The sequence below is a fragment of the Ixodes scapularis genome, unplaced genomic scaffold, assembly GCF_016920785.2.
Source record: "Ixodes scapularis isolate PalLabHiFi unplaced genomic scaffold, ASM1692078v2 PGA_scaffold1__304_contigs__length_218370807, whole genome shotgun sequence".
Taxonomy (NCBI): Eukaryota; Metazoa; Arthropoda; class Arachnida; order Ixodida; family Ixodidae; genus Ixodes; species Ixodes scapularis.
This window is the reverse complement of record NW_024609846.1, coordinates 159,239,088-159,265,616: the sequence shown is the minus strand read 5'-3', so window position 1 is coordinate 159,265,616 and position 26,529 is coordinate 159,239,088. Positions and strand designations below refer to the sequence as shown.

Sequence of the window (26,529 nt, the reverse complement as noted above, 5' to 3'; positions counted from 1 at the left end):
CGCTGTGGTCCACCTCTGCGGTCCGCACAACTGAAGAAGTTGGTGATGCCTCACCACGGGGTCGTGCCATCGCGACTGAGGTGGTGATGATGAGAATGACGGCGATGACGGTAACCAGGCCCAGGCTGACCAGCAGGCAGCGCTCCATCTTGGTCCTCCGCGCCCACCAGGACCGCCTGGAACAGAACAACGGGGCCGATGAGCGCAGGCATGCACCGTTTTTGGGTTCGCCTCTCACCATCACTCAAACCCGCCCCTTCTATAATCCATTTCTACAAGCTGCCATCTTTGTGTACTGAGATGTGGGGCGCGTTTTGAACACGCGAATGTGCTCTCTTCTGCGGAATGTCAGAAGCAAGCATTCTCAGCCAACTGACAAAGCATTCTTGGCATGGTCGAGAGGCGCTGAAAAAAAAACACAAGCTCCCCTTCGTCCCGCGTGCGACCCTTCCCGGCGTGCACTCATTTGAAGTTTAAACTAGATGATAGACATATCCTTTGGACTTGCTACCGAAAAAAACAACATGCGCTAGATTAATGCAACGTTCTTTGTAAGGTCAGTGTTTTCAAATGGAAGCATCTTTTTGACAGTCGAAACTCATTTCTCAAGCTGCTGACTGCGCAACGTAGGAGGGTCGACACCATATCCGATGCTCGCAGTCAGGGATGGGCAAAATACATGCAAATATGTATCGAAATACAAATACAAAATACTTCGAAAAAATGTATTTAATTACAAACCTAATTACATCTCCCAAGAAGCATTTAAGTACAAGATACAAATACAACCAAATGTATTTGGTCTCCTCCAGATATTTTGCCAAGTACATTCCTCAAAAATTGCGTCAGCGACTTCAGGGCACCTGCAAGGGGTTTCTGGGTATCTCATTTTAATTTTGCGTCGCACACTCGGGAGTTAGTGTGCGAGGCTCTAGTAACGTAGTAGAAATATAATCACAAAAAAATGTAATCAGCTCGGACATAATCGGTGAAAAAAGTACAGAGCTTCAAGCAGCTTTTCTTGTCGATTACATTTTGGTATAGGCCAACAAAGATCCGAGACGACCAAGATGTGCAGCACTAGCTAGAGAATTTTTTTCTTGTTGTAATTCGCACCAGTTACGAAAATCTGGACGACCCGCACATTTAGAATGTTCCAGGCAAAAATAGGGATGGAAATCAGGCTTGAAAGCATCACAAGTTGTCACAGGCACTTATTTAGCCAGTCTGCCTGTGAACGTCGATTTCGTCACTATTCTTGTCCTGGACTAGCACCGTAATCACAAACTCACTAAACGTTTGTGCTTGATTGAGAGACACTGCATTCGGTGCAGAACGTAGTTTTCTTCCTGCTCTGGGCAGTGACAATAAATTTAAGGGATGTATTTTCGCCCACAAAATTGTATTTAATTACAATTATGTTTGAAATACCCACGTTTTAGTATTTAAATACACACGTCAAATACATTACCCAATTTGTAATTAAATACAAATGCAAAATACACAAAGTATTTAAAATACGTATTTAAAATACTTGTATTTGAAATACTGCCAATCCCTGCTCGCAGTGGTGGGGCAGCACGCTCTAAAGTCTTTTTTGGTTGGAATTGTCGTTGTTGCGCGCTCACTCTCACGTTTCTAAAAGTCGCGTAAATTTGAAAGTACTAATACAAAACAAAAAGATAGAACAAAGGCTACCTAAAATCTAAAACTGTGTGTTCTCCTTTAGGTGTCGGTGTGGCAGTGGCTAGAGAATGAGCACTGTGGTTTTAGCGTCTCCGCCGAGCACGCAACATGTGCAGTGAAATCATCGTTTAGGGCAACATGATAAAGTTTGTAGTTTCGACTTTGATCTCACGTGCGTTAAAACTAACTATATAAAAAACGTCAAAAGTACTTATACTACACATTTTCACAGCAAAATGCAGCATCGAGGCCACTAGGTAAGTCTTGTATGTCCATTTTAGGAAGTCTTTTACGCACACGTCATTTGCAAGGTGATAAATTTTGTTGACTATGTCACCTAATCGTTTTTTGTTTCTTTTTTTTTTTTGGGGGGGGGGGTTTATATTGGGACCGCTCTGGCGTCTCTCGGATCTTGCGAGTAGCTTTGACTATTTCATTCATTTCGTTTTACGGCGTAAAAAGATATTTACTTCAGCTCAAACTTGGGGCACTAGATACAACGCAGAATATCTTCACTATGTGACGAGCAGCAAAAATGCAGGTTCCCGTATGTCGCTCAGTTGCATGCAGTGATTTTGGTCTATCCCACTAACACGACAAGCTCTGAGACATACACTGAGCTTTGTCCGTCGAGAACACGAAATTTAAATTTCACAACCCAGCCATCTTTCGCAGTACTAGCTGTTCACACGTGCACTCCTATGGCAACAAGTGTCGCTCAAGCGTAAAAAGAAAAAAACAAATGTTGCTGAACAGGCGTATATACCGCGCATGCGAGAAGTGTTTTTTTTTTATATAGCTCTAACGGCACATCAATCAAGTCGTCAAGACAACCGTGTGTCAAACCACCATGTGTCAACCGATGCAAGCTCCGGCAAGATATCACGACTTAGTAACGCTCTGCATTGTAAAGCTTTCATTGGTCGTCCGCAAGCGACGGAAGTCACAATACCTATGAGTTCGCTTCAAGAAGGCTTAAATAGGATGGTTACTGTCTCCCTATTGCAATTTGAGTTTGCTGGGTCGGCATTTGAAATATATGCTACCCGGAACGCGTCTACGACAGGTGTGTTAACGGCGCCCAAAAATGTGGTCCCTCAATTTCCGCCTGATGACGTCATAGAAGTATCATACTGTCACCGGCCCCGATCCTCGTGGCGTCACAGCAAAGGGGGGGGGGGGGGGGGTGTATGTGGCACGGGCCTGTTCTCCTGTAGGTCGTTCTTCGGCTTGTCAGTCCACGGAAGCTTCGACAGCCAGGAGTTGTGACGCGGTGACGACAGCGACACTCACGTTCGCTCGGCCTTCTCGCCTGCATTTCTACGCCAGACATTCGTTGCCACTTTGGGACCCCTTTAGATAGATGGGCGAAATAGGACGATAAACAGACCAGTCTTAGACGCGTTTTAGGCACCGTAGTTGCAGTCAACGCCATAGATGCGCTTCTCAACTAGTCTGCGCAGGCACCTCGACCAGAAAATGAAATGTTCCCGAGGAATGAGCGCCCGCTCGCAGGTGACGCGAGAGCAGATACAGTCCAGAGATAAGCGTTTTGAGCACGACGGACTACGCTGCGGCTACTTGACGCGAGATGGCTTTAGACATTAGCAAGCTGCTAATGTCTGAGTTCCACTAGACAAACAGAAACAACCAACACTTTCAAGCATCAAACGCGCGCAGCATGCACAAGGTGAACCCTTTGGCAGGCTTGCAGTCTCTCCATGCACGTTAAGTGAGCACAGGCCATTGCAAACCTGCCAAAGACAACTTCGCGTGCGTGCTGCACGTGTTGGAGGCTTGACATTGTCGATTGTTTCTGTTTGTCGCTCTAGTGCGACTTGGGCATAAGCGCAGGCAGCTCGGCGACGTCAACGCAAACGTCTGAGCACGTCCTTACGGGCATGTGCCCAAGCGATAGACGCGACTTGATCCATGATCGCTGCTAAGAGCTGCTCGTAACACTTCCGCATGTTTCTAGCCTCCGACCAAACGGGCGCGTGTCGAGACTCATTTAGTTAATATACGGTGTTATCTAGTTGATAGCCCCTACTCATTTCGATGCAGTTTATCTCTGGGGGCAAGAAACAAGTATGAAATGCCTTCTGGTAACGAGTGTGATCAAAGCACGCCACTTTTCCGCTTCCGGCGATGGCAAAGTTAGCATTGCGATGTTAAAAAAAAAATATTTAGGCCCGTGGTCGGAACCTGCACAGGGACAGTCATGAAGTGGAAGGCAGTGTGCAAAATATCAGGCTGATAAAATAAACATTTTACTTAAGTCAAATTCATGCCGTTATTGTTGCCAAAATTTCGTCCTTTTATTTAAATATAATTTATGTGATTTAAAATAAAAGAATTGATCAGAGTCAAATTTCAGTGAACTTTCTTCATATAACTTTTATTGCACCGACAGGACCCGCTAAGGCTAAATTTCCTCAAGGTCCAGAACAGTTCCCGCACGCATGAGCACGACCACCTACGAATCGTTCGGGTACGAACCATTAGGGCAGAACGACTCTTTTAAACTCCCTCATAGTTTGGTCAACATATATGACATAAAATGCTGATTCAACATATATATCTCCTGCGTTTTTCTGTCTAGTTATATTGCCCTATGCCGCCGACTAAAATGCGCTAGAGCCTTCTAAGAGAGTGCTCGTGTATCCAGTGACAAACCTTCAGGCGTTACCAAGGCCATTTTGAAACCTCTGGTGCTCGTACATGTGCAGAGACCTTTAGAACTCCGCCCTAAGAACTCCAGCATCTGCTGATCTGGCACAATATTGCAGTTTTATGGCACCCTCGCGTCTTCATGATTCCCCATCCATCCGTGCTTTCTTGTTGTCCATCTTGGGAACAAGCCTCTTTCAGCCCATTCATGGCCGCCTGTCACGACCGGCAAACCCTACGTTCCCTCCCTCCGAATCGCCCATCGTGTTGTAACAACTGTTGTTGTAGCATCGTGTTTTAGCATCGACGAGAGTTTTATTTTATGTATATAATTCGAATTAGGTTCCTGAGGTGATACAGTTAGCACTCCTTAGTGAACTCGGTTCATTGCGCTGTTCTTGGTCAGTTAAAAGTAAGTTTGAAATATAAGATTAGTTTTACTTAATTAATGTACCAACTACCACTAAGTTTTGCCAAGGACACAAATCGTCGGAACCTCTCGGGCTTTGCATAGCAGGTTAAATTAAAACGCAAGCCCTTATTTTCGACTTGAAAACATTTCGTCATCATTTACCTCTTTTTTATATTAATCGTGACTTGTACATTATAGCAATAGTCGTAGCTGTAAAAATTAGAAACAGCGCCAAGATGAACGAGGGATAAATAGTTGCACACAGACAGAACGCTGACTTACAACTGTTATTTCATTGGAATGGCACAAAAAAAAGATAGTTGTCTTTCTCAAAACATTCACAAACCTACGCCGTAATCTATTTTTCAACACGAGTCGAATTCCGGGAGAAGCACCAGTTCCTTGACATGAAACGCTATATACGACACACTGACACAGCTTCCATCCTCGCACCGTGAAACAAAAATGCGGCTCTAAAATCTATTCTGTCATCTTTTTTTCTACGTCTACCCAGCCTCGTTGTTTCCTCTAAAATTAGACCGCAGCCACACCTATGACAGCGAATTTGAGACGAGTTAAAAATAGGCGACGGTGTATATTTTTGAATGGTTTGAGTATCCCAACGATTTTTTGTCTTTCCAATGAAATAACAGTTGTAAGTCAGCGCTCTGTCCGTATGGATCTTCGCTTCCCTCACCCATCTTCGCATTTTCTTTTTTTTTACTTTTTGCGAATGCAAAATCAACTCGTCCAAGTTTCAACGAAACTAAAGTCATATTTATAGCAAATATTGATTTTATCCGTAAAATTTAGAACTAATCTTGGCCGATGAAAATGATTGTATTCATTATTCATACTGACTATTTCATCCATTTCTTTCGTACCATACTAAACACCAATGAATGTATGTTCATTCAAACTGATTCCTAGGTTAACTGTATTAACGAACAAGTCTTCGCAAAGAAAGTCGTAAACATAGAAAAAATGTTTGAACAAAATAAAACATACTTATTATTGGCTCACTTGTTGACCTTCTTCCATGCTATTCGACAAGGTTTATCAACTCATTTTTCGGTCAGAATATTTCCAACTATATTATCAATCTACTCACCTCGATTGGATTTATAATGTACGATTACTAAGGCTGCACCGGCGGTTGTCTAGTTTTTCGGTTTGGTGGCTCCGAGAGTTCATCACTGTGTTGTACAAACGGTAAACGTAAATTGAACAAGGAAGGCCACCTGAGTGCGATATGTGTCGAGGCCGGCACCCAAAATCATACCACCTGAGAAAGGATCGGGTGCGTCATCCCCTACTCTAGACCGACACGCGACAGGGCGGCTGCCAGCTGGCTTATAGAAGCCCTAGAATGAAAGGGATACAATCAGAAGGACTTAAGAGGGCCCATGCCTCCGAGTGATAAGCGGTGAGTCAATGAAAACATGTGGTGCGAGCTCTGTGCTCCAAAAAACTTTCAACGTTGGTTATGCGACGTGTAAACGTCAGCGTTCGTATTTTCGAAACACGGCAACATTTGCAGAGTCACCAGACCCACCAGACTAAGAAGGGAATTTTTTTTCAGTCTCTAAAAATGCACCATTCAGCTATCGAATGATCACACCGTACCAATGAAATAAGCTAGTGAACCGGTGTAAGGCTAAACATGTCGGGGACAAGGCACAAAACCGTGTTTCGTTTTCATCTGGCGTTTGATTTCACCGAAACGAAATGCGAACAATCGAAGGCGATTTAGAGGCTCACACTGCCCTGTGGCGCGGCACGATGTTAACGGAACGTGGCACACGGTTTGTTCGTTCCAGAATGTATTTAAATAAAAGGCTAATATTTGTATACACGATTCTAACGAAAGCTCTCTGGCCGTCACCATTTTGACGGTAGTGATGCTTAGAGCGACGGTCTCCCCACAGCTTGTAGCTAGAAATTTTGTTCCACCATACTAATCTTTGAAACCCAATTTCAGCCCCATCTCTCCAGCTTGGTCACTCTTGTTGCCTTTCGATTGCTTTTTTATTGAGGCTGGGTACTATTTTCGTTTCATCTTCTACTGTGACAACCGTGATCGACGATCGAATGCCTCTGAGTTTCGAGTGAGTCGTTTGCAGAAAATGAGGCCGAGGAACGACGTCCCACGGCCCATGACTTTGTGAAAGAAGTCGTGAGTTACATAGATAAATTCTGAATGGTCCAAGGGCTAGCGATGGTTTATCACCGGAAATGGATGATTCGGGGGGGGGGGGGGGAACAAAACGTTTGCGTCCATCCCTTTGTTCTGGTGCTGTGGAATAATTGAGTGTTTTTGGTGAGATCTCCTTGAATCGGTCGTTACCCTGCTCGCTGGATGTGGACGGTGTTAGGGTAAGGTGACATCGTACGCTAGGGGCAATTTATTCTTTAAACGCTTCGATCTCTGGAATTTAATGCGCGAGTCGCCGCCTTCCGTCGGTGAGGAGTGCCAATAACATCCGGCCATCCATTGTTGCCGTTCACTTTTGAAAGAAGTTAACTGGAATTGTTTGTCCATAGTGTCACCAGTGAATATCTCATTTGTTTTATGTAGACAGATGTTGATACTGAAAGTAATAATTTCGGTGACTGACAAGGCAGTTTTGCGGCGTGAATTGAGATCCATGTGAAGTCGGTGCAACAATAAGCAAGCATATTTCAGCCGTACTTCAGTCTCGAGCTCAAAAGCAGTTTACATTTTCCTCCTCCAAATGCTTGCCAGATGTTCTTGAGAGAGCATGTGTGCCATGAAACGCAGGGAGAAACAAAAATCCGCCAATTTTCCTGGCAACAGTTGTTGACGTTTCGTTCATGCCGGCTGCAGCTAGTGAAAGCCGCTCGGTCATTATTTGAGGCAACGCCGGGGAGAGGCCTACCTCGAATCCAGTGAAAACGGTTTATAAATGCGGATGCGTATTTTAAGCATGAAAATCTTCGGTCGTCACAACGAAACGCATTCGCAAGTGCGGGAGAGTGAGGTGCTCATTAAATGTGGCGCCGTCTTCACGATGTTTTGCAAGAGTAGAAACGGATTGAAGGGGAGGTAACCAAACAAAACCAGAAAAAAGGCACAAAATTTTCAAAGAGACACAGGAGAACAGGGCACGATATTTTGCTACAGTTAAAGCCGAACGTCAAACTTGATGCTCCATTACCCTCTAAAAGGTTCGTCGGAATTTAATCAGCGGAATATAGCCTTCGGGGAGGACAATATTATTTCATTTCGACATAGTCTGTTGCGAAGCACCTCCAAAACAGAGCCTCGTCCTTCGTTGATGGGCGACAAAAATCAACCACTCCAAAAAACTTGGAGCCTGGTCACATTTATCGGATCTAATTATATTCTGCAAACCCATCCCAGGCTGAAATTGTTGGTGCAAAAATGTATCAACAACAACAAAGTATTGTCGGTTACTCTAATTACGGGTCAAGCTGTCTTTCAGAAGTAATGGAGTGAGAATAAATGTTTTAAATAGACAACCCTCTGCTAGGTATTGAATCCTTGATTGTAACGAGGAGGTCAAGACGTGAGCACAATGTGGCATATCTTCAGCGCGGAGTTCGGTGGTTCCGAGAGGAGAAACGAAGAAGAGAGCGAAAAAAGAAGTGGAGAAAAAAGGTAAACAATTGGCTAGGGCGTTTTCGGTTTGCCGCAACGAGTGCAAGTTATTCGAGTTCTCGTTTATTTTATTTTATTTTATACAATGCGCGATGCCGGTATTTTTGTGAGAAATAAAGCAAGAAACTAACTAAATATGCACACCTAATACAAAAAAAAAAAAAAAAAAAAAAAACCTTGCGAGGGATGGTTCACGGCGGCTTCTTTCTGTGCATTGAAGGCTCGTCAGCAATATGTGGTCAACGGAACCACAAATCTCCGCGTCTGTGCCCAGCCATTCCGAAGCGGCCAGAATCCGCAGTGCCTTTTCCTCTAGATTATCATATTAACTCTACAATGATTGTAGCAATCTTGAATATATACTTTCAAGTAATTCCTAACATCTCATTTCGGAGAGACCGCGTGCCTGGTTTGCTGAAGTCAAGATTTTACACAAATACGGGCTACATACGTTTCCCTTTGCGCTTCACGGCAGCTAACATCGCCCACAAGTACTGCAGAAATCAGGTAGGCTTTTGCAAGCAACAAAATCTTGTAAACGGAGTCTGCGGAGTTTCGTGCTTTGTCCCTGTTTTGTATTTAGAGTGCCTTAATATAGTTTATGTATTGCTGGCAATTTTAAATACGTTTCAGCGAAAATAGCTAAGATCGAGCAATTTGAGACACAATATTAAATACTGAGATCGTCAACAACGTTTTCCACTACATTTCAACATTAGCAGTATATTAATTGAAATTTTTCCGAATTTAAACTTTAATTCTACGTGCTAAATTATTTACCACCAATACAAACGTAAATGTCCCTGGTCATGGGTAGCGCATTTCATTCGGGTATAAACTCCCAACTAAGAAGAAATATTCGTATGATCCAAACGTGAAATAGACCAACGACGCATTCGAATTACACTTGTTTGTGCGCTTCCACTGTTAACCTCACCTTTGCTGTCCCCTTCACCTTTGCCGTGAAAAAAAAAAAAAAAAAATATATTTTGATGTTTCTAAACCTAAACTAAGTTCGTCATTCAAACTAAGAAAAATGTACTCCATTATTATTGTTGAATTCTTTTTTTTTTTGCATCCTGTCTTACTGAAGGTGTTGTCACTATCATAAAGACTAAAATCACGGAGTCTGATTAGGTCAGGCGCATTTTCTGTGACCGGTCACTTCTCGAAATCCCGACAGTAATGCGGTGGGATCAGGCTACCCTTCCGCCGATGGGTCGCTTGTGCTCCCATTGACCGTGACGTTCATCGTATCAATAAAAGGGAGGCACTGTACCGTCTTTCATGATCCAAGAGACAAGTCTTCATGATCCCACGAAGGGCTCGATACATTCACTTCAAATAAAATGCCCGCACGTCCAACTTTGCCGCGCTCAGCGGAAACGACCTGTCGCTGCGGTGCACGGGGAGCACGCGGCGCGGACGAGTCTGGAGTAACTGCTTTCAGGGAAGGCAACGTCGAAGCTGGGAACTTAAACGTGACGTGGGGGCGCGACTACGCAGGCTTCAATTGTAGGTGTAGTGATCTGTTTCACGAACTCATTCGCTAAGCGCTTGCGTACATCGCAGTGATCTGCTTTTCGCGTGTTGTGCTGGAATGAGAATCCGCGTTTGTTTTCAGAAGTTACGCGATGCACCGTACTAGGCGGTGATCAAAAACTGTCGCGGAGCTCGTGTGTTGTCCCTCGGGCTGATATTTGTTCGAAAAATGTCGGCGCATATGGACCCCAGCTTGCTGCCACAACAGCTGTTTCCCACCGGATGCTCCGCCGTGGAACGAACACAGGGCACGAGCTCTCTTTATAGGAATTCTATGCTTGACATAAATCCAAAACTAACGGGCATAAACTACCTTCGTGGGCAATAATTTCCGAGAGACTTCGGCTCTTTCACGATTGCATTTTTGCAAAATAAATGCTCGCAGTCAAGGGGAAGGAATGCTCTAAGTGTTGTTTCCTAGCATGAAAAATCAATTCTCATTAACAAAAGTAAACAAAACTTTATTGAGAGATTGATTGAATTATTAACTGATTTATTTATTATCTTAAAGAATTCAGTGATCACATGCGTTAACAACGCCTACCTGAGTGTGAACGTAATGTGTTTTGCTGTGTACCACCAGTCCGTACCAGTGATCTTCTGAGAATTGTTCTCGGTTAAACAACAATCTTTCTAAGGCATGTTAACTTACGTTGATTGACTCGGGTTGAATTGCGGACAAACGCCGCTCCTTCCTTTTATTTTGCGGATGGTTACACACACACACACGCATCTTTCCGCGCACTCACCCGTCCTCCGACTGCTGACAGGTTTGCCACTCCCAGTTATCCAATTCGCCAGGTAGGGTTGCGCAAGTAAAAAGTCGATAATGGCATAATCCTTACATCCGGCCGTACTACCGACTTAACGCCCTCATTAAAAGACTACATAGTTACACAAAAAAAAAAAAAAATTCCGAGGACACCTAAGCACGTCTTAAGAGTTGCGAATGTCAAAGCAAGCCGCCTACGACGTATTGCTTCCCCCTATCGTTGTCAAAGGGCCTCGTCGTCTTGCCGCTTGAAACGCTTTGAATCACGAACCGCTTGTGATTCACGTTTTCGAAAGGCTTTGTTCTTTCTCCTAGCGCGTTGCGCCGCTGCTCGTTCCGCCCGCCGTGTATTCGGAGACTTGACAACGATCGTGGATTTCGCTGCCTGCCTCCTCGCTCGTTGTGCTACGTTATCCCTTAGTTCGTTTGTGGTGTACTTGCATGGATGCGCAGGTTTCGCTACTGCCGAGGTTGCGGCCGAAGACATTGTGGATGCTTGAGGCGCAGCCATGTTCGTCGGCGTCCAGAAGAGTAGAAGCGGCCGAGCTTGCGCCATCGTGTCCCTTTTACCGGAGCGCTGCCGGCGCGGGGTCCTCAGCGCCAAGGGGTGGCGTTCCTTGAAACTATGACGCGCGCCAGCAAATGGGAGCCTATTCATCAAATCGCTGCTACAGGCGACAGGCTCCGTTCAGTTGGGACAGCGGAATTTGAGTGCCGCTTGGCGCGCGGCTCAAAATTTGATAATGGCAATTCGCTCCATGGAACAGTTAATGTAGATGGTTGAGCGTGTTGGTTTCTAATTTACGATAACGAAATAGGGACATTGAAGACCAACAACAACAAAAAAAAAAAAAAACAGGCTGTTTGTCTGATTGTTTTCAATGACTCTTTTCCGTTATACAAAATGCACACCACACAATCCTGCAGTCTGGCAGAAAACACACGTTTCCGACTCGACCGTTGGTCTTCGGAATCCTAAGAAATTACTTTGACCTCAACGTTAGATGAAGTGGAGGTCATTGACCACCTATTGAGCTGGGAGACATGGGTCGTGGTTGAAAGCCGCCGACTTGAATTCTAGTCAAGCTCCGGCACCCTGTAGAGATGTGCAGGCAACACTTGCGTGACGACCAGGGGTCCTTGATACTTGCGCAGCGTCTTAGTCGGATTCACGGTGTGCTGAGGTGGTCTCCTCAGAAACACTACTTCTCACACGTCATACAGCTTTGTTGGATAGTGGTGATTATCATACGCCTGCTTCCCCTTTTCATCTTCCTCCAGCAAACGTTGCCGCACTTTTGCTCGTAGAACGTTTGGCTCCTTCCAGGTAGTTTCGTCGTCCAGTGCCAGCTCTTGTAGTGCAATTCTGTAGAAACTTGGATATAACACAAAGCACTCCAAACTAGTGATGGGGCGAAACGTTTTCCGAAACAGCTTTCGGACTCAAAACGGGGTTTCGGAAGGTTTCGGATGGACGGCCGAACATCGGTGTGTTTCGGAAATGTTTGGATAGTTTTGGAGCGTTGCCAGAGTGGCCACAACACATTACTGAGCGCTGCAATATTTTTAACAAGTCAATCGTAGAAACCACATTAAATAAATAAACTTTTGAATGTAAACATGTAAATAATAAAAATAGGGTGTTTCAGATACATTTGAGGTACAGAGACGTAAAAAAAAAAAAAAACACGACGCAAGATGATAAGATTTTGTGTCGTTGGTCAATGCGGTTTCGATTTCACAACTCCCATAGTCATGTCATCACGTGACCAAAACAAAGCGGGGAGGTAGGTAGGTGAAATCGATTATCACAAATTGCAACGCTCGTTCGCTCGTTTTGATTGCTCCACGATGTGTGTGGTGTTCGTCCCAAGCGCCGGGAACGTTGCGGTTTATGTTGAGACAACACAGGTGGCATGTGAAAATAACATTGTTGGAAGGTCTCCGACATCTTTTATGCAATCGAGAATATACACACGTGCTGCCCGAAACCTCCTATACTGTATACGTGTCTCATATATGAAGATTTAGGTACAGTTTGTTCCAACGAAATTGATAAGTGTAACATAAACGCGGTAAATTACGTAAGTTTCCAATGGGTCGCGCCGAGCGACAATTTTCGATAGCAGCACAGGCTGCAAACAAAATAGTGGCGACCGACCTTTTCGAAGCAAGAGCAATTTGCACATGACAGATTAACGAGGTTTGCTCCATTTCCCGCCGTTATCTGCTGCATAGGCCATGTAAGACATTCCTACTTCTTTAGACAGATACTAATCCATTCCTTAGCCGAAAAGGCTTATTGCTCGTGCATCACAGTGAGGCGCTTGTCATATAAATTGCTCTGCTGAGGACCTAGCAGCGTGTTTCCGGAGTGTAAATAAAATTTTTGGTCAGTCGATTGCCATTCGTGTCTGAAATGTTCGCGAGGCCTACACGCTGCATCGAGAGCTCGGTCACTTGGACACGCACAAGCTACCATAGAGCTTTATCGTAGAGCTTTAATTTTAAACTCCTGCGGTTATTTTGGCTGTCACTTCAAGCACGCATCAAGAACGCGCCCGATACACCCGATGGGTCGACACGCCCGCAAGCCTCAGCGTGGGATAGTAGGATTTAGCAAGATACCCCACACACTGCGAGCATCCTAGTAACCAAAAACCTGTCCAAATTAGGTATGCATCAAGGTTTAATTCTTGAGCACCCTCAACGCCCCCCCCCCCCTTTCCTGGGGGCCAAAAAAAAAAAAAGCCGTGTTGGCTAGAAAGCTATGAAAGTGCAAAACCTTCGAAACTACCGAAATTTCATCCAAAAACATTCGGAATCTTCCGAAACAGACGGAAACCGAAGCTCCGGAGTTTCGCCCCATATACTTCCAACGGAGTCTTCCCTGTTGTTTTGCTTAGTGCATTGTTAAGGCTTTACTCCATCTGCTTCAGGTTAGTTTACCAACCTTGGTGGGCAAGATCTTTCATTGCTCTTGCGATTACGCGTAGCACTGTTCGATTCATCCTCTCTACCTGACCATTGGCCTGGGTATGACCTGTGGAGTTGAGCATATGTTAAGCGGTTTCTGCCGAGCTAAATACTTCGATTGCTTTCTATGTAAAACAACTTACTCAGTTCGTTGTGACCAGCTCACTTCAACACGCTTGTACGACACGTCTTGAGTTGCAGAAAGTTGCACAAATTTGGTCAAGTTGTCGACGATATCTAAGAGATACTGGTTGCTCGTCTTGCTTGGCACAAATAGTCCCACAGGGCTATTGTGCACTGTCTCAAAGGGGTCCTTGCCAGGCGGAATGGATACGAGGAGTCCTTCCTTCTTTCCACCAGGAACCTCGTTGAAAAGGCCTTCAACGCATTTCGAGATGCACCTACGCACATAGTTGCACAAACGGGGAAACCAAATTGTTTCCTTGAGCTTTGCCATTAATCGGTCTATTGAGAAAGGACCAAGCAGGTCGTGGCCCTGTTGGCCCTGTACCAGAACTACTTTCAGCAATGCTTTTGGCAACACAAACTTTAAGTCTTTTTCTTTGTCGTGTTCGATGATCCGCATGGTCCTGCAATTCTTAAGAGCGTAGTCCCTAGACTTGTTCTCTTCTTCCTTCGTGCGAAGGCCTCCGAGTTTTCAAGCATCTAAACCAGCTGACACAGTTTATCGTCTTCTTTTTGCATGGCATAAATTTGGTCTTATAGCCTACGGGTCAGACACCCTTTGAAACGTACTTTCAGAAGACCATTCATGGTGTCGCCTGAACATTTCATAGATTGCCGACTCGAATAGTTAACATGGGGCATGTGGGTACGAGGCCGATCTTTAATTGTGAAATAAACTTATTTTGTGAGGTCATACGAACGGGCAATCTAGCACTTCTGTATTCGGTGGGCATTCAAGTAGACAAGCGCCTGACAGCTTGTAACCACCGTGAAGTGGATGCCCAGGAGTAGGGATCTCAGTCGGTCTACAAACCACACAATGGCCATGAGTTTCCGTTTCGTTGAGTTATACTTGCTCTCTGCCTCAGTGGTTTTCTCACTAGCAAAGTAAACAAGATCCCATCCGTTGTATCTTGGTTCCACCCTTATGCTAGTCTTTTTGAACTAGCATCAGTGTGCAACTCTGTGCCTTGGGGTATAAAAGCTGCAACACAGGTTTCGTTGTGAACCTTAGCTTTAAGGCTTGGAAGCTACTTTCTTATTCCATCCCCCATTGAAACGCTGAGTTTTTTTTTTCGTTTCTCTTGTCAGTGGTCCGGCAATCAGAGCGTATTCATGAATAAATTTTAAAAAGAAACCCCCATTTCTCAAGTATTGTCTTATGTCTTGAACATTCTCAGGCGTGTCGGAAATTGGGCGATTACATTTGCGTTGGTATTTCCCAGTTGCATCTGGCCGTTGGTCAGATGGGAACCTAGAAAGTCCACACTCTTCTTGGCGAAGGCAACGCGCACCAGCACAAAACGACGTTCATCGCCTACTACGCGGCGCCACGCCGCGCCGCGAGGCACCGAAACGACCATGTTTACAGTCCAGCGCAGTCCAGCGCGCCCCGGCGAAATGCTCCACTTCCCGCATTCGCATCTACGTGGAAACCGCGTCGTCTTGCGCAGCGTATATATCCTTTTCCTGGCCGGTACCAATCATGCGATAGGTCAGGTAGGTCTGTCTCCGCTGTATGTTCAAAGCAGTGATTGGGGGCAGTGGTTAGCAGTTCTAAAACAGAAAATGATGCGAATATTGACTGAAATCCAGCATTTGTATTTTTCAAATGTCACACAAATGTCGACCAACAAGCATAACATTGTCACGAACGACAAGTGATGAGGCTGTGAATAACTGAGTAAACTGAACGTTTAATGGGGTGAACTTGTGCCCAAAAATAAGAAAAGATAATAGAAGAAAGCAGAGCGTCGCGGGCTTCAAAGTCGTGTGACAGCAGAGTCGAACGCTGGGGCGAAACTGACTCCGGCTGGCCACGCGGGGCCCCTTTTGTACACACGTGGACTTCTGGAAGAACAATCGGCCTAGAAGGTTCGGCGCGTAGATCATTCTAACCTAGAACAAGCAACACGGTTCTCGAAATTACCAGAAATCTAAATTGACAAAATAAATAAAAGACGCGGCTTTGCCAGGAATCAAACCCCGGCGTACCGCACGAGAGTCAAGTGCGGTAACCACTCGGCCAGACACGCACTCGGTCGCCGGCGCGAGTGGCATTACTCCCACCTTTAAAAAATGGCATCGTCTCGATGCCACGTAAATGGCAACAAAACAGAGCAAGACGAACAAAAGAATGGGAAAATACGGAAGCTGGCAGAACACAATCCTATCAAGCGTTGCACAAGATCACAGTTCAGTCTTATCGCGCGTAGTACGACTTAAGGCGCACGACGTGGACGGCTTCCGGTCGTAGAGGGCGGCGTGACGAAGTCCGTGTTCCGTCGGACATCACCTCGTAGTTCAGATCCCCGAGTCGACGAAGCACTTTGTAGGGTCCGAAGTAGCTCTTCAGGAGTTTCTCGCTTAAACCGCGTCGTCGTGTCGGGGTCCAAGCCCACACAAGGTCTCCGGGCTTGAAACGAACGTCGATCCGACGAAGGTTGTACCGGGTAGCGTCGACACGTTGTTGATCTTGAATTCGGAGTCGGGCGAGCTGGCGAACTTCTTCGACTCGTTGAGCAACCACCTGGGCGTCGGGGATCGCATCGTCATCAGGTTCGTGGGGTAGCATTGCGTCGAGCATGATCGTTATTTTTCTGCCATGCACAAGCTGAAAAGGGGTTACTCCTGTGGTCTCTTGCACCACCGTATTGTAAGCAAACGTGACGTAGGGTAACACCTCGTCCCATGTCTTGTGCTCTACGTCGACATAAATGGCGATCATGTCGGCGAAACTTTTGTTTAGCCGTTCTGTTAGTCCATTTGTCTGCGGATGGTACGCAGTGGTTTGGCGGTGACCGGTCCCACTGAGACGAAGGATCTTTTGCGTCAGCTGGGCCATGAACGATGATCCACGGTCTGTAATGATGACTTCGGGGGCACCGTGCCGGAGGACAATGGACTCTTTGGAAAACTTGGCGACTTCCACAGCCGTACCTGATGGAAGGGCTTTTGTCTCGGCGTACCGTGTGAGATAATCTGTGGCGACGATTATCCAGCGGTTTCCCGACGTTGACGGAGGGAAAGGGCTATGTAAATACATTCCGATCTCCTGGAACGGCCTGGACGGGGGAGCAATCGGATGCAAAAATCCTGACAACTTCGTGGGCGTTTTTTTTTTTTCTTTTTTCTTTTTGTCACTGATATTTGTGGCATGATCGAATGTAGAGGTGAACGACCTTCGGTAGCCTCGGCCAATAGTGCTTTTCTCGAATCCTGGCGAGCGTGATGCTGTAGCTAATGTGTCCAGCCGTTGGGTCGTCATGGTATCCTTGGAAGATTTCGTCTCGAAGGATAGCAAGAATAACCAACAGCCATGCTGTGTTGTTGTTGACTAAGTTCTCCTTGTACAGCACCTCTTGCCGCATAGAGATTGTATGCAGGATTCTTAAGAAAGCACGGGAAACCGTACTCGCTTGTCCCTCTAAGTGCTCGATGAGCGCTCGCAGTTTGGGGTCGTCTCGTTTAGTGTTGCCATGTCGCTGACGTCCAAAGCACCGAAAAAACATTCATCGTCGTCGTCTTCGATACAGGCAAGACCGGCCTCGACAGGAGCTCTTGACCGGCAGTCGGCGTCATTGTGCTTCCGGCCGGACCTATACACAACGGTCATGTCGAACTCCTGCAGTCGTAGGCTCCACCGGGCGAGGGGTCCAGAGGGGTCTTTCAGATTCGCGAGCCAGCACGCGAAGAGGACTCCCATGCAAATATGGGCGAAACTTTGTTATTACCCAGACGGCAGCAAGGCACTCCTTTTCAGTTGTTGATTAGTTCCTCTCCGCCTTAGACAGCGTCCGACTCGCGTATGCGATGACTCGCTCTGCCCCGTCCTGCCTTTGAACTAGTACCGCGCCAAGTCCGGTGTTACTGGCGTCCGTGTGGATCTCTGTATCAGCGAACTGGTCGAAATGGCCGAAAATCGGGGGCGTCTGGAGTCTTCGTTTAAAGTCATCGAATGACCGCTGGTGTTTTCCTGTCCTTTCAAACTTTACGGCGTCCTTCGTGAAGCGAGTCAGCGGTGCAGACAGCTTGGCGAAGTCCCGAACAAACCGTCTGTAGTAGGCACGGAGTCCGAGAAATCTTCTCACGGCCTTCTTGTTAGACGGTGGCGTAAATGCAGCTACGGCGGGGGTCTTCTCGAGGTCAGGGAGAACACCTTTGTTGTTCACGACGTGGCCAATGAACTTTAGTTCACCATAGGCGAACCGACACTTTGTTGGCTTGAGTGACAGGCCGGCGGTTCTGATGGCTTGAAGCACGGCTTGAATCCGTTTCAAGTGTTTGTCGAAGTCTCGTGCAAATACAACGACATCGCCCAGGTAGACGAGGCAGCTCTGTCATTTCAGACCTGCCATCACGGTGTCCATGACATGCTGGAAGGTGGCTGGTGCAGTACAAAGTCTGAACGGCATCACTTTGAATTCGTAGAGTCCGCCGGGAGTGACGAAGGCAGTTTTTTCCCGGTCGCGTTCGTCGACTTCAATCTGTCAGTAACTACTCTTCAGGTCCATCGACGAAACATATCGGGAGTGGCGCAATCGGTCCAACGTGTCGTCGATACGGGGGAGCGGATAGACGTCCTTCTTAGTCACAGCGTTCAGTCGACGATAATCTACGCAGAACCTTAGAGTTTCATCCTTCTTTCTTACAATAAGGACTGGGGACGCCCACGGACTTCTTGAGGGTTGAATGATGTCGTCGTCGAGCATTTCCTGGACTTGATCGTAAATTACCTTCCTTTCCTTTAAGGCGACTTGATACGGTGACTGGTGGACAGGGAGCGCGTGGTCGTTGGTAACAATGCGATGTTTCGCGATTGGGGTTTGGCGAACTTTCGACGATGTGGCAAAACAGTCACTGTATTCATCGAGGAGATAAACCAGTTCCCGGCGCTTAGGACATGGGAGTTCGGGGTCAATGTCGAACTGCAGCGGCGCCGTGCTCTTCTGCTGCGACGACGAGGTTTCCTCAGAGATTGCGGTGACCGTGGCTTGCGTCTGAAGCTCCTCGGTGTGGCCTACGGTGGTACCCTTCGCTACGTGTTGCGGCTCCTTTCGAAAGTTTATCACGAGAACAGTTGTACGCCCCTCTAGGACATCCGTTACGCCTCGTGCGACGCCGATTCCTTTTTCAACGAGCAGTTGGAGGCTTCCCTCGAGCAGAACTTTGCCGCAGAAAGCTTCGCTGACCCCGACGGGTACAAAAACGCTCAACCGCGGCGGTAAGTTCACGTGGCTTGCGAGGACTCGGACCGCGGATGATGTCACTTTGGGTTCCTCCGGTGGTGAAACAAGTTTTCGTAGCGTCAACCGGGTTGCTCCGAGGTCGATGACGGCGCCATACTCGCAGAGAAAGTCCATTCCGAGGATAACGTCCCTCGCACAGTCTTGCAGAATGACGAACTTCACAGGGCACGTCTCACCATGGATCTCGACGCGGGCAGTGCATCTCCCTACTGGTGTGATCAGGTTCCCACCGGCGGTTCGTATCTGAGGTCCTTCCCACGGCGTTATCACTTTTCGTAGGCGGTGAGAGAGCCTCCCACTCAAGACTGAGTAGCCTGCTCCGGTGTCCACGAGTGCCGATGCGTCGTGGCCATCGAGAATAACGTTTAGGTTGTTGGACACCGATGCAGGGGCGTCGTTGTGGTGCGTCGCGTCGGGAGAGTGGGAGCGCTCCGTCGTTCTTGGAGGCTCTTTACTTCGGTCATCTTCGGCAACGCCACCTCCAGGCGTTGCTGCACTTAGTTTTCCCGGCGACGCAGGGAAGACACGCTCTCTCGGCGGGGTCGTGGCGCAGGAGACGCTGAACGTCTGGGCGACGGCGGAAAACAGGCGTTGAAGATGGCGAACGTCGGGGGTACCCCTCGATGTCATGAGGGCGTTCGTCGTACCTTGGGCGCGGGTCGTTCGGGTGGAACCCGCGCAGCCCTAGTTGTCTGTAGGGGCATCGACGGTAAATGTGACCGGTTTCAACGCAATGGTAGAACAACGGACGTCGATCGGCCGTCCTCCACACGTCGGTCTTTCTTGACGCAGCTTGTTCTGGGTGGACGTGCGCCCGATCTTCCTGGCGCCGGAGGTTCACGTCGGGGAGTCGCCCCGTATGGACACGGGGTTGGTCGTGCTCAGCGGATAATTGCGGCGTATAGCTTACAGCGGGCTTTTGGAGGGGAACGCTGCACGGACCATACGGTACCCCGCACCTCCCCCAAAATGTCACGAATGGCAAGTGATGAGGCGGTGAAATACTGAGTAAACTGAACGTTTAGTGGGGCAAACTTATGCCCAAAAATCAAAAAGGGAATAGAAGAAAGCAGAGCGGCGCGGGCGTCGAAGTCGGCGTAACAGCAGAGTCCAACGCTGGGGCGAAACTGACTCCGGCTGGCCACGCGGGGCCCCTTTTGTAGAACTTCTGGAACGATCAGCCAAGAAGATTCGGCGCGTAGATCATTCTAACCTACAGCAAGCAGCACGGTTCTCGAAATTACCAAAAATCTAAATTGACAAAATAAATAAAAAAACGCGGCGCTCCCAGAAATCGAATCCTGGGCTACCGCACGAGAGTAAAGTGCGGTAACCACTGGGCCACGCATGTGCTCGCTCGCCGGCGCGCGTGGCAATATATCACAATATCGTTCCGCCGAAGCTTGCCTCTTGGCAGGTTCACTGGAATCGTGCCAAACGTGCCAAGCTACTCGGTGAATCCACCGGGATACTTCGATGGAAGCGATGCAGTTCATATTCCTTCAGCGGCCTATATCTGTCAATTGGCCAGTCTACTGTCACTATAGATAGTTGACTCAAAAAATTTTCACCGAAGGGAGCGGACGATGCCTAAATTACGCAATTTGTGTATTCGAGTTTGTGGCGCACTTTATGGAGCCCACGCAACAAATCCAGACTTCAGACCACTTTTTATCGCATACCGCTACTATCATTTACGATCATTTACGAGCTTCGACACAACAGTTGAAAATGTCTAGCCTTCTTCAGATATGTTTCACTTGGTTCGCCGTTCCCGTACATACAACGGCGTTTGTCGTTCGATCGGGAATGGCTGCTGGTGCGTACGACTTGCACGTAATTATATATAATACGCAAATAAGGTCATCATAATTCTAATTAACTTTATCTTTGGCACGTCATCGAACTTCTAGCTTTTGTAGACACCCCGTGCAGGTGCGTATGGCTCGTTAGGCTATGAAGCTCCTCGGGGTAGCGCTTCCTGGAAGCGGCCCAAGTCCACGGACACGCTCACCCAGTCAAGTGCACGAACGTTGATTATTCACGCCATCACAGGAACACAGAAACCGCACACGACAGACAGGGAGAAGAGCAGATTCAGAACTTTAAATCACAGAAATGAACGCTCCCCGACTGACCCTGGCCCGACATCCCGATTCCAGAATGGTGTGCTCGCGCGATGGCTTCTGAGGTATCCACCGTCGTCGATGTGCGCCCTTCGACGTCGCGAAAAGACCAATAGAGTATCTAGTCCGTCGTGAGCTGCGCCGACACGCGCTGGGCTACGCTGTGTCATCGGAGTAAAAATAGACCTTTACTACTGAGTCGCTGCCCGCTCAGGATGTCATGGAAACCTGTCAATTGTTTCATTGTGCACAAAGAAATGAAGCCGTTACATCGGTGCTGATAAAAAAAGAGAACAAAACCGCGACGTTATAGGGATCATACGACAATATGGGGACCAAGTTCAAGCGCCAGCCTTATCGCAAAAAAAAAAAAAGCAGCCGATAGCCAAAAGCTACCTTCTGTTCTGCCTGCATGGCTGGGGCTTGTTTCAGCAGCGACTGGTTCGAAGGCACATTCATTACTGAGGCCGCGGTACAGGTTCGCACAGTGTGAGCGCTTCTCCAGGCCGCGGACTCAAGACTCGCGGCAGTGAAGCGTTAACCCGTCCTTCGTCCCACGGGCCAAGGATAACAATCTCGGCAGGACGTACGAGAGCGCTTGAATACTTATTGCGAATCTCCGGCTTGAGCTTCCTCCAAGCTCTCGGGGAATTCGACTCTTCGGGTACTGCTGTATGACGGGCTTCCGCAATAGCCTTGTGAAGGGTTGATATGGCCGCTGACAATCTCAATAGAAGGAATCTGGCATTCGGTTATAATTTAACTCCGTCGATGTCAGCCGCAAAGAATTTAGGTAACTCTAGAGGTTGAGGTATCAGAGTTTGTCCGAATAACACGAAGGTGTTGTGAATACATATACCTTAAGAAATACATGCTCGATAATTCAATTTTTGTTCGACGAAATTTGTACATGATTATTATTATTAAATAAAACGGAAGTGATACGGTAATAATTGACATGGCACCGCCTCACAAATTCTTGTAGATTGTCTTGGTTTGATCGTTCAGATGTTGGTGGCACGCATAAAAAGACAACATATCGATTTTCACTAAAGCTGAAGGACGCAATTTTCGTAATCTGGACAGGATTGTATAGAGAATTGCAAGCATGGCGCCCCAACTGGTGCACCATTAGTGCACCATTAGTGCAAGCACGCGCAGCTCGCGCGTGAAGAAAGCATTGGCAAGCTTGAAATTGCAGGGGCATGTCCGCCCGAACAGAGACATGGCGGCGGCCTGTGGCTTGCTTGCAGACGTCTATATTAGGTGTTCACATCAAAACGCTGTTCATAGTAGTTCAGACGGCACCACCTTCTTGCGTTTTCTTACGTTACGTATAAGTCACGGAAACATTACTGTCTCCGATGCCGCGAGCCAGGCTATCTCCTTGATCTGATAGCCACGCCTAATAAGAAGCACAGATGTCCCGCTGACTTGTGCGTAAGTAGACGCAAGCTTCTGTAACTTAAAGTGACGTAAGAAAACGGGGTTGTGTCAACCAGCCTTTAGTCACTCCATGCTGCCGAGCTCAATTGCTCACTTCTCTCTCGTCGTTTCAAGCACTAACTTGATATTCCTCTTTCGTGTACTAGGATAAAAGTTTACCAAGGCTTCTCTTTACTTAATTCGGGCCAAACATTTACTAATTTCGAAAAAAAGGAGTGGATTTAGTTTTACCTTACCCATTAATCGTACCCTAAGTAGCAAAAGTGTTGTTCAGTGGCAATGTATTAGATTTTTGTGTTGTTTTTAGTTTTTAACTTTTTTGCTATCTGCATTGGTACTGCAATCGAGAACTGCAAGCCTGTCGCCCTGCATTGCAAAATCCCAATTTTATAAGCCGGTGCTGTGAGTATCACTCAGCGCGTGCCCTCTTAGTTCCTAGGGCCCCTCTATCGTAGGGTTCACACCTATCCTAAATCTCCGCATTATCGTAGACTTTTTAGGGTGCGATAGTTCAGCTTCCCCGTTGAAGAATTCTAGTCAGAAAATAACACCCTCTTTGGTCAAGACCAGCCCGATATACGCTCGCACTTTGGATCGACCGCAAGTCAAGGAAGTTTAAAATCGACGTGGGTATGCTTACTTTATTCAAATAAGCCGAAATAAACCGAAATTACGGGCGGAGATTATTTTGGTCCGGCGACTTTCGGTGGTCCTCCGAGTAAAGTACGAAATACTCCGCCGTACCGAACGCGGGAGAGCAATGGAGCGTGACGTGGATCACTCACCAAGCTTCTCTGAGGACGTCTGCTTGGACCGACAACTGCAGGAAAAGCGCCGAATGTTTCGTGTCGGCTTCCTGATGAGCACGGCACCTTTATACGCGCTTCCTCCATTAGAAAGTGGCGCGATAGGGCTGCAGTCGGCTCCTTTCCAATCGAAGGCGGCGCCAAGTCATCGGCAGTATTGACGCGAGTGATGGAGCAGGCGTGACAAGGCCGGGGGGCCTTGAACATGTGTCGGTAGATTGCTTTCCGATGACACCCATGGGCGGAAGCTCGTCGTTTTTGTTGTTAAACTAGAAACAGACGACATGGATGGTCTTCGATGCATTTTTACATAAAGGGTGTGCTTCTACCAATTACAACTGAATTGCAAGAGTTGGTGCATAGAGTAGGTGCTGAGCACCTCAAATATTTAGACTTTTTTTTTCCACGTAATTGCGTTACTATTTTACAGCTGCCGCTGTAAAAAAGACTCATGTACGAAAGCAAAACCCCACTCTACAGCGGAGGCACTGCCCACCCTCTCCCCGTCGTTCCTCACATATACACGCCAACTACGACAAAGCTCTCTCCAACTCCCCCCTTGAACCTTCACCCTCTAGGCCGCCGCTGTTCGGAAAAACTAACGTGATCACGTGGAGAGCGCCCTCCACCTCCCCATCGTTATACCCTTTGGCGACGTTCTCCCTTTCTCCCCCTCTCCCCCTCCCCCTTCCAGCAGCCGCCTTTGCGAAATATGAGTGGTAGCGGTGTGCGAACACGCTCCCCCGCCTCCCCACTGCCGCGGCCCAGGTACCCTTCTCATGTGCCCTCCGCATTTCTACAGAACAGCTCGTGTACGTACTTTCGCCTCTTCCACCGCAGGCTCGGTCACGGGAGTCCCCGTTATAAGAGCGTTTCAATCAAACAAAGCACGTCTCTGTGCTCTTTTCTAAAGCATACAACACCTCTTACAATCCTTTTACCAAAGAGGAGATCTCGCATAGGCATTCTACATCAATTCCTCTGGAAGCAAACAACTCACTGCATACATTGTAGAGCACATTGGCTGAAGGCAAATCTCCTACAACATGGTTTTCCACAACGCAGCAGCTAGCACGGTCAACGCAGCACACTTCGCGTGGTCGTTGGGAGTTCGCTTTTCCGCTGTTACAACGTGGATAGAAGAATTAACGGGTGCTTCCATATTCAAATAAAAGTTTGCATCATCATCATCATAGGTTACAAACGTCAATGATTAATTCCAGGCAGTATTTACTGAAACTACGAACTTCGATCACTGTCGCTTTAACAACATCTAATGGTACATTACTTTATAAATATCACTTAAATATTGATATTGCTTGCAAGCTCATCTGCAGGTTATATCAAGCGCCATTGCAAGACGGGTGTAAGGAAAAATGGTCCCGTACAGAACGGTCCCAAATCTCAGAAAACTCAAAAACTCAGAAAAAAGGTGCTAAGAAAGCCATAAAACGTTTGGCGTTCTTTAGTGATTTTAGTGGATTGCTACATGAAACGTGAAATGATCTGTGAAACGTATCAAATAATATGTTCAAGGATTTTGTTATATACTTTTATAAAACAACTCGTGTAGCCGAAGGGTCCATCGGCTCCTGAGCGACCAATATTAAGCGCTGCATTTTTCTGAAGCTTAAAGACTAGAGATCACAGCACAAACACATGTACGTTGAATAAAAGTGCGAGATCAAGGAGCACTCTTTGTGTTTGATCAAATTTAATTTGTGAAATTGATTACTTTTGTTTTCAGCACCAATTGATTGGTCTTCACTGCTAGTGGCGTCGAGTATAGGTGTGCGATGAATGTCGTTTCAAATTTTGAGTTAGCGCAATGAAGCAGTAAAAAATGGATGCGTATGGATGAATAATACTCATCATACATTACGTACTTATTTTACATAGTTTTATGAGACCACCTAATTATTATCGCGCTGGTCATGCCAAATATTGTGCGTATATTATTCTGATAGATTGACTCACATATTATTTGTGTAAATTTTTTTTCTTCTCTTCCTTGGCCCACCTACTATTGGACTGCACTGCGTTGTAAATGGAAGAGATAAGCGATAAAACAAATAACCTATTATAGCTTTATTGCTTCAAGCATTTTCTTTGCTCTTATGTTCAGTTTGCATAAAGTACGCTTACGCAATCAACTAACCCTTGGATGACCACTAGCCGGCAGATTTTAACCAGGATCATTTTGTTTGGTTTTGTGCTTGGAACAATTTTGCGTGTGGCCCTTTCGAACTGAACCAGTTTTGTTCGAATCTCTTGCCACATGGGGTCTAGCGAGTTGAGATGCAGAATGTCTGAACCTTGTATGAACGTTTTTTTTCTGGGCGCCAACAGCTGTATTAGAGGTATCAAACCAAGAGTTTGTTGTTCAAACTTTCAGAATTGCTATACCCATGCACTCTAAAAAAAGTGTGTGCGTCTACTTTCACGCACAAAACTCGGAGAGCCAATCACCGCAACTTACGGAGGCAGCTCAGCGAATGACACTGCCGAAACATATGTTTAGACCAAAAAACGCAGTCTGAGTTGGGACATTAAGCAATGCAAAACGTCACGCTTGCATTGCTTCATGTCACTACTCAGACTGCATTTTTTGGTCTAAACATATGCTTCGGCATTGTCATTTGCTGAGCTGCCTCCGTAAGTTGCGGTGATTGGCTCTCCGAGTGTTGTGCGGGAAAGCAGACGCACGGGCTTTTTTTTAGAGTGTGGCCGTCTAAAGCATTTCAGAAGAAAGCGTATCACGTTATTTCTGATATCATAATTTAAATTGATATTACAAAAAAACTCCCATCCAGGTGTGATCAACTATATGTTTCTATTGGCGACCCGAGTGACCAAAAGGAAGCATGCAGGTCAGGCAAAATGGCGGATGAAAGGAGGTTGCTTCCATCGTTCAGTACGAGGAGCACCTCACATTTCTTGAGTTTTAGCGTACAATTCATGTTCGATTAAAGTGTAAGCTACTTTTTGGACAGTGAATTTGCGTCCAGACTGCCC

General features: G+C 46.8%; 1 protein-coding gene across 1 annotated transcript in view; it reads right to left on the bottom strand.

Moving 5' to 3' along the window:
* Nucleotides 1-26,529, bottom strand: part of LOC8054055 (neprilysin-1) — a 257,784-nt gene that overhangs the window by 176,215 nt on the left and 55,040 nt on the right. Inside the window, exon 2 of the mRNA XM_029994983.4 lies at nt 55-176. Coding sequence (XP_029850843.2) covers nt 55-176 — 122 coding nt within the window. The remainder of the gene's footprint in view (nt 1-54; nt 177-26,529) is intronic.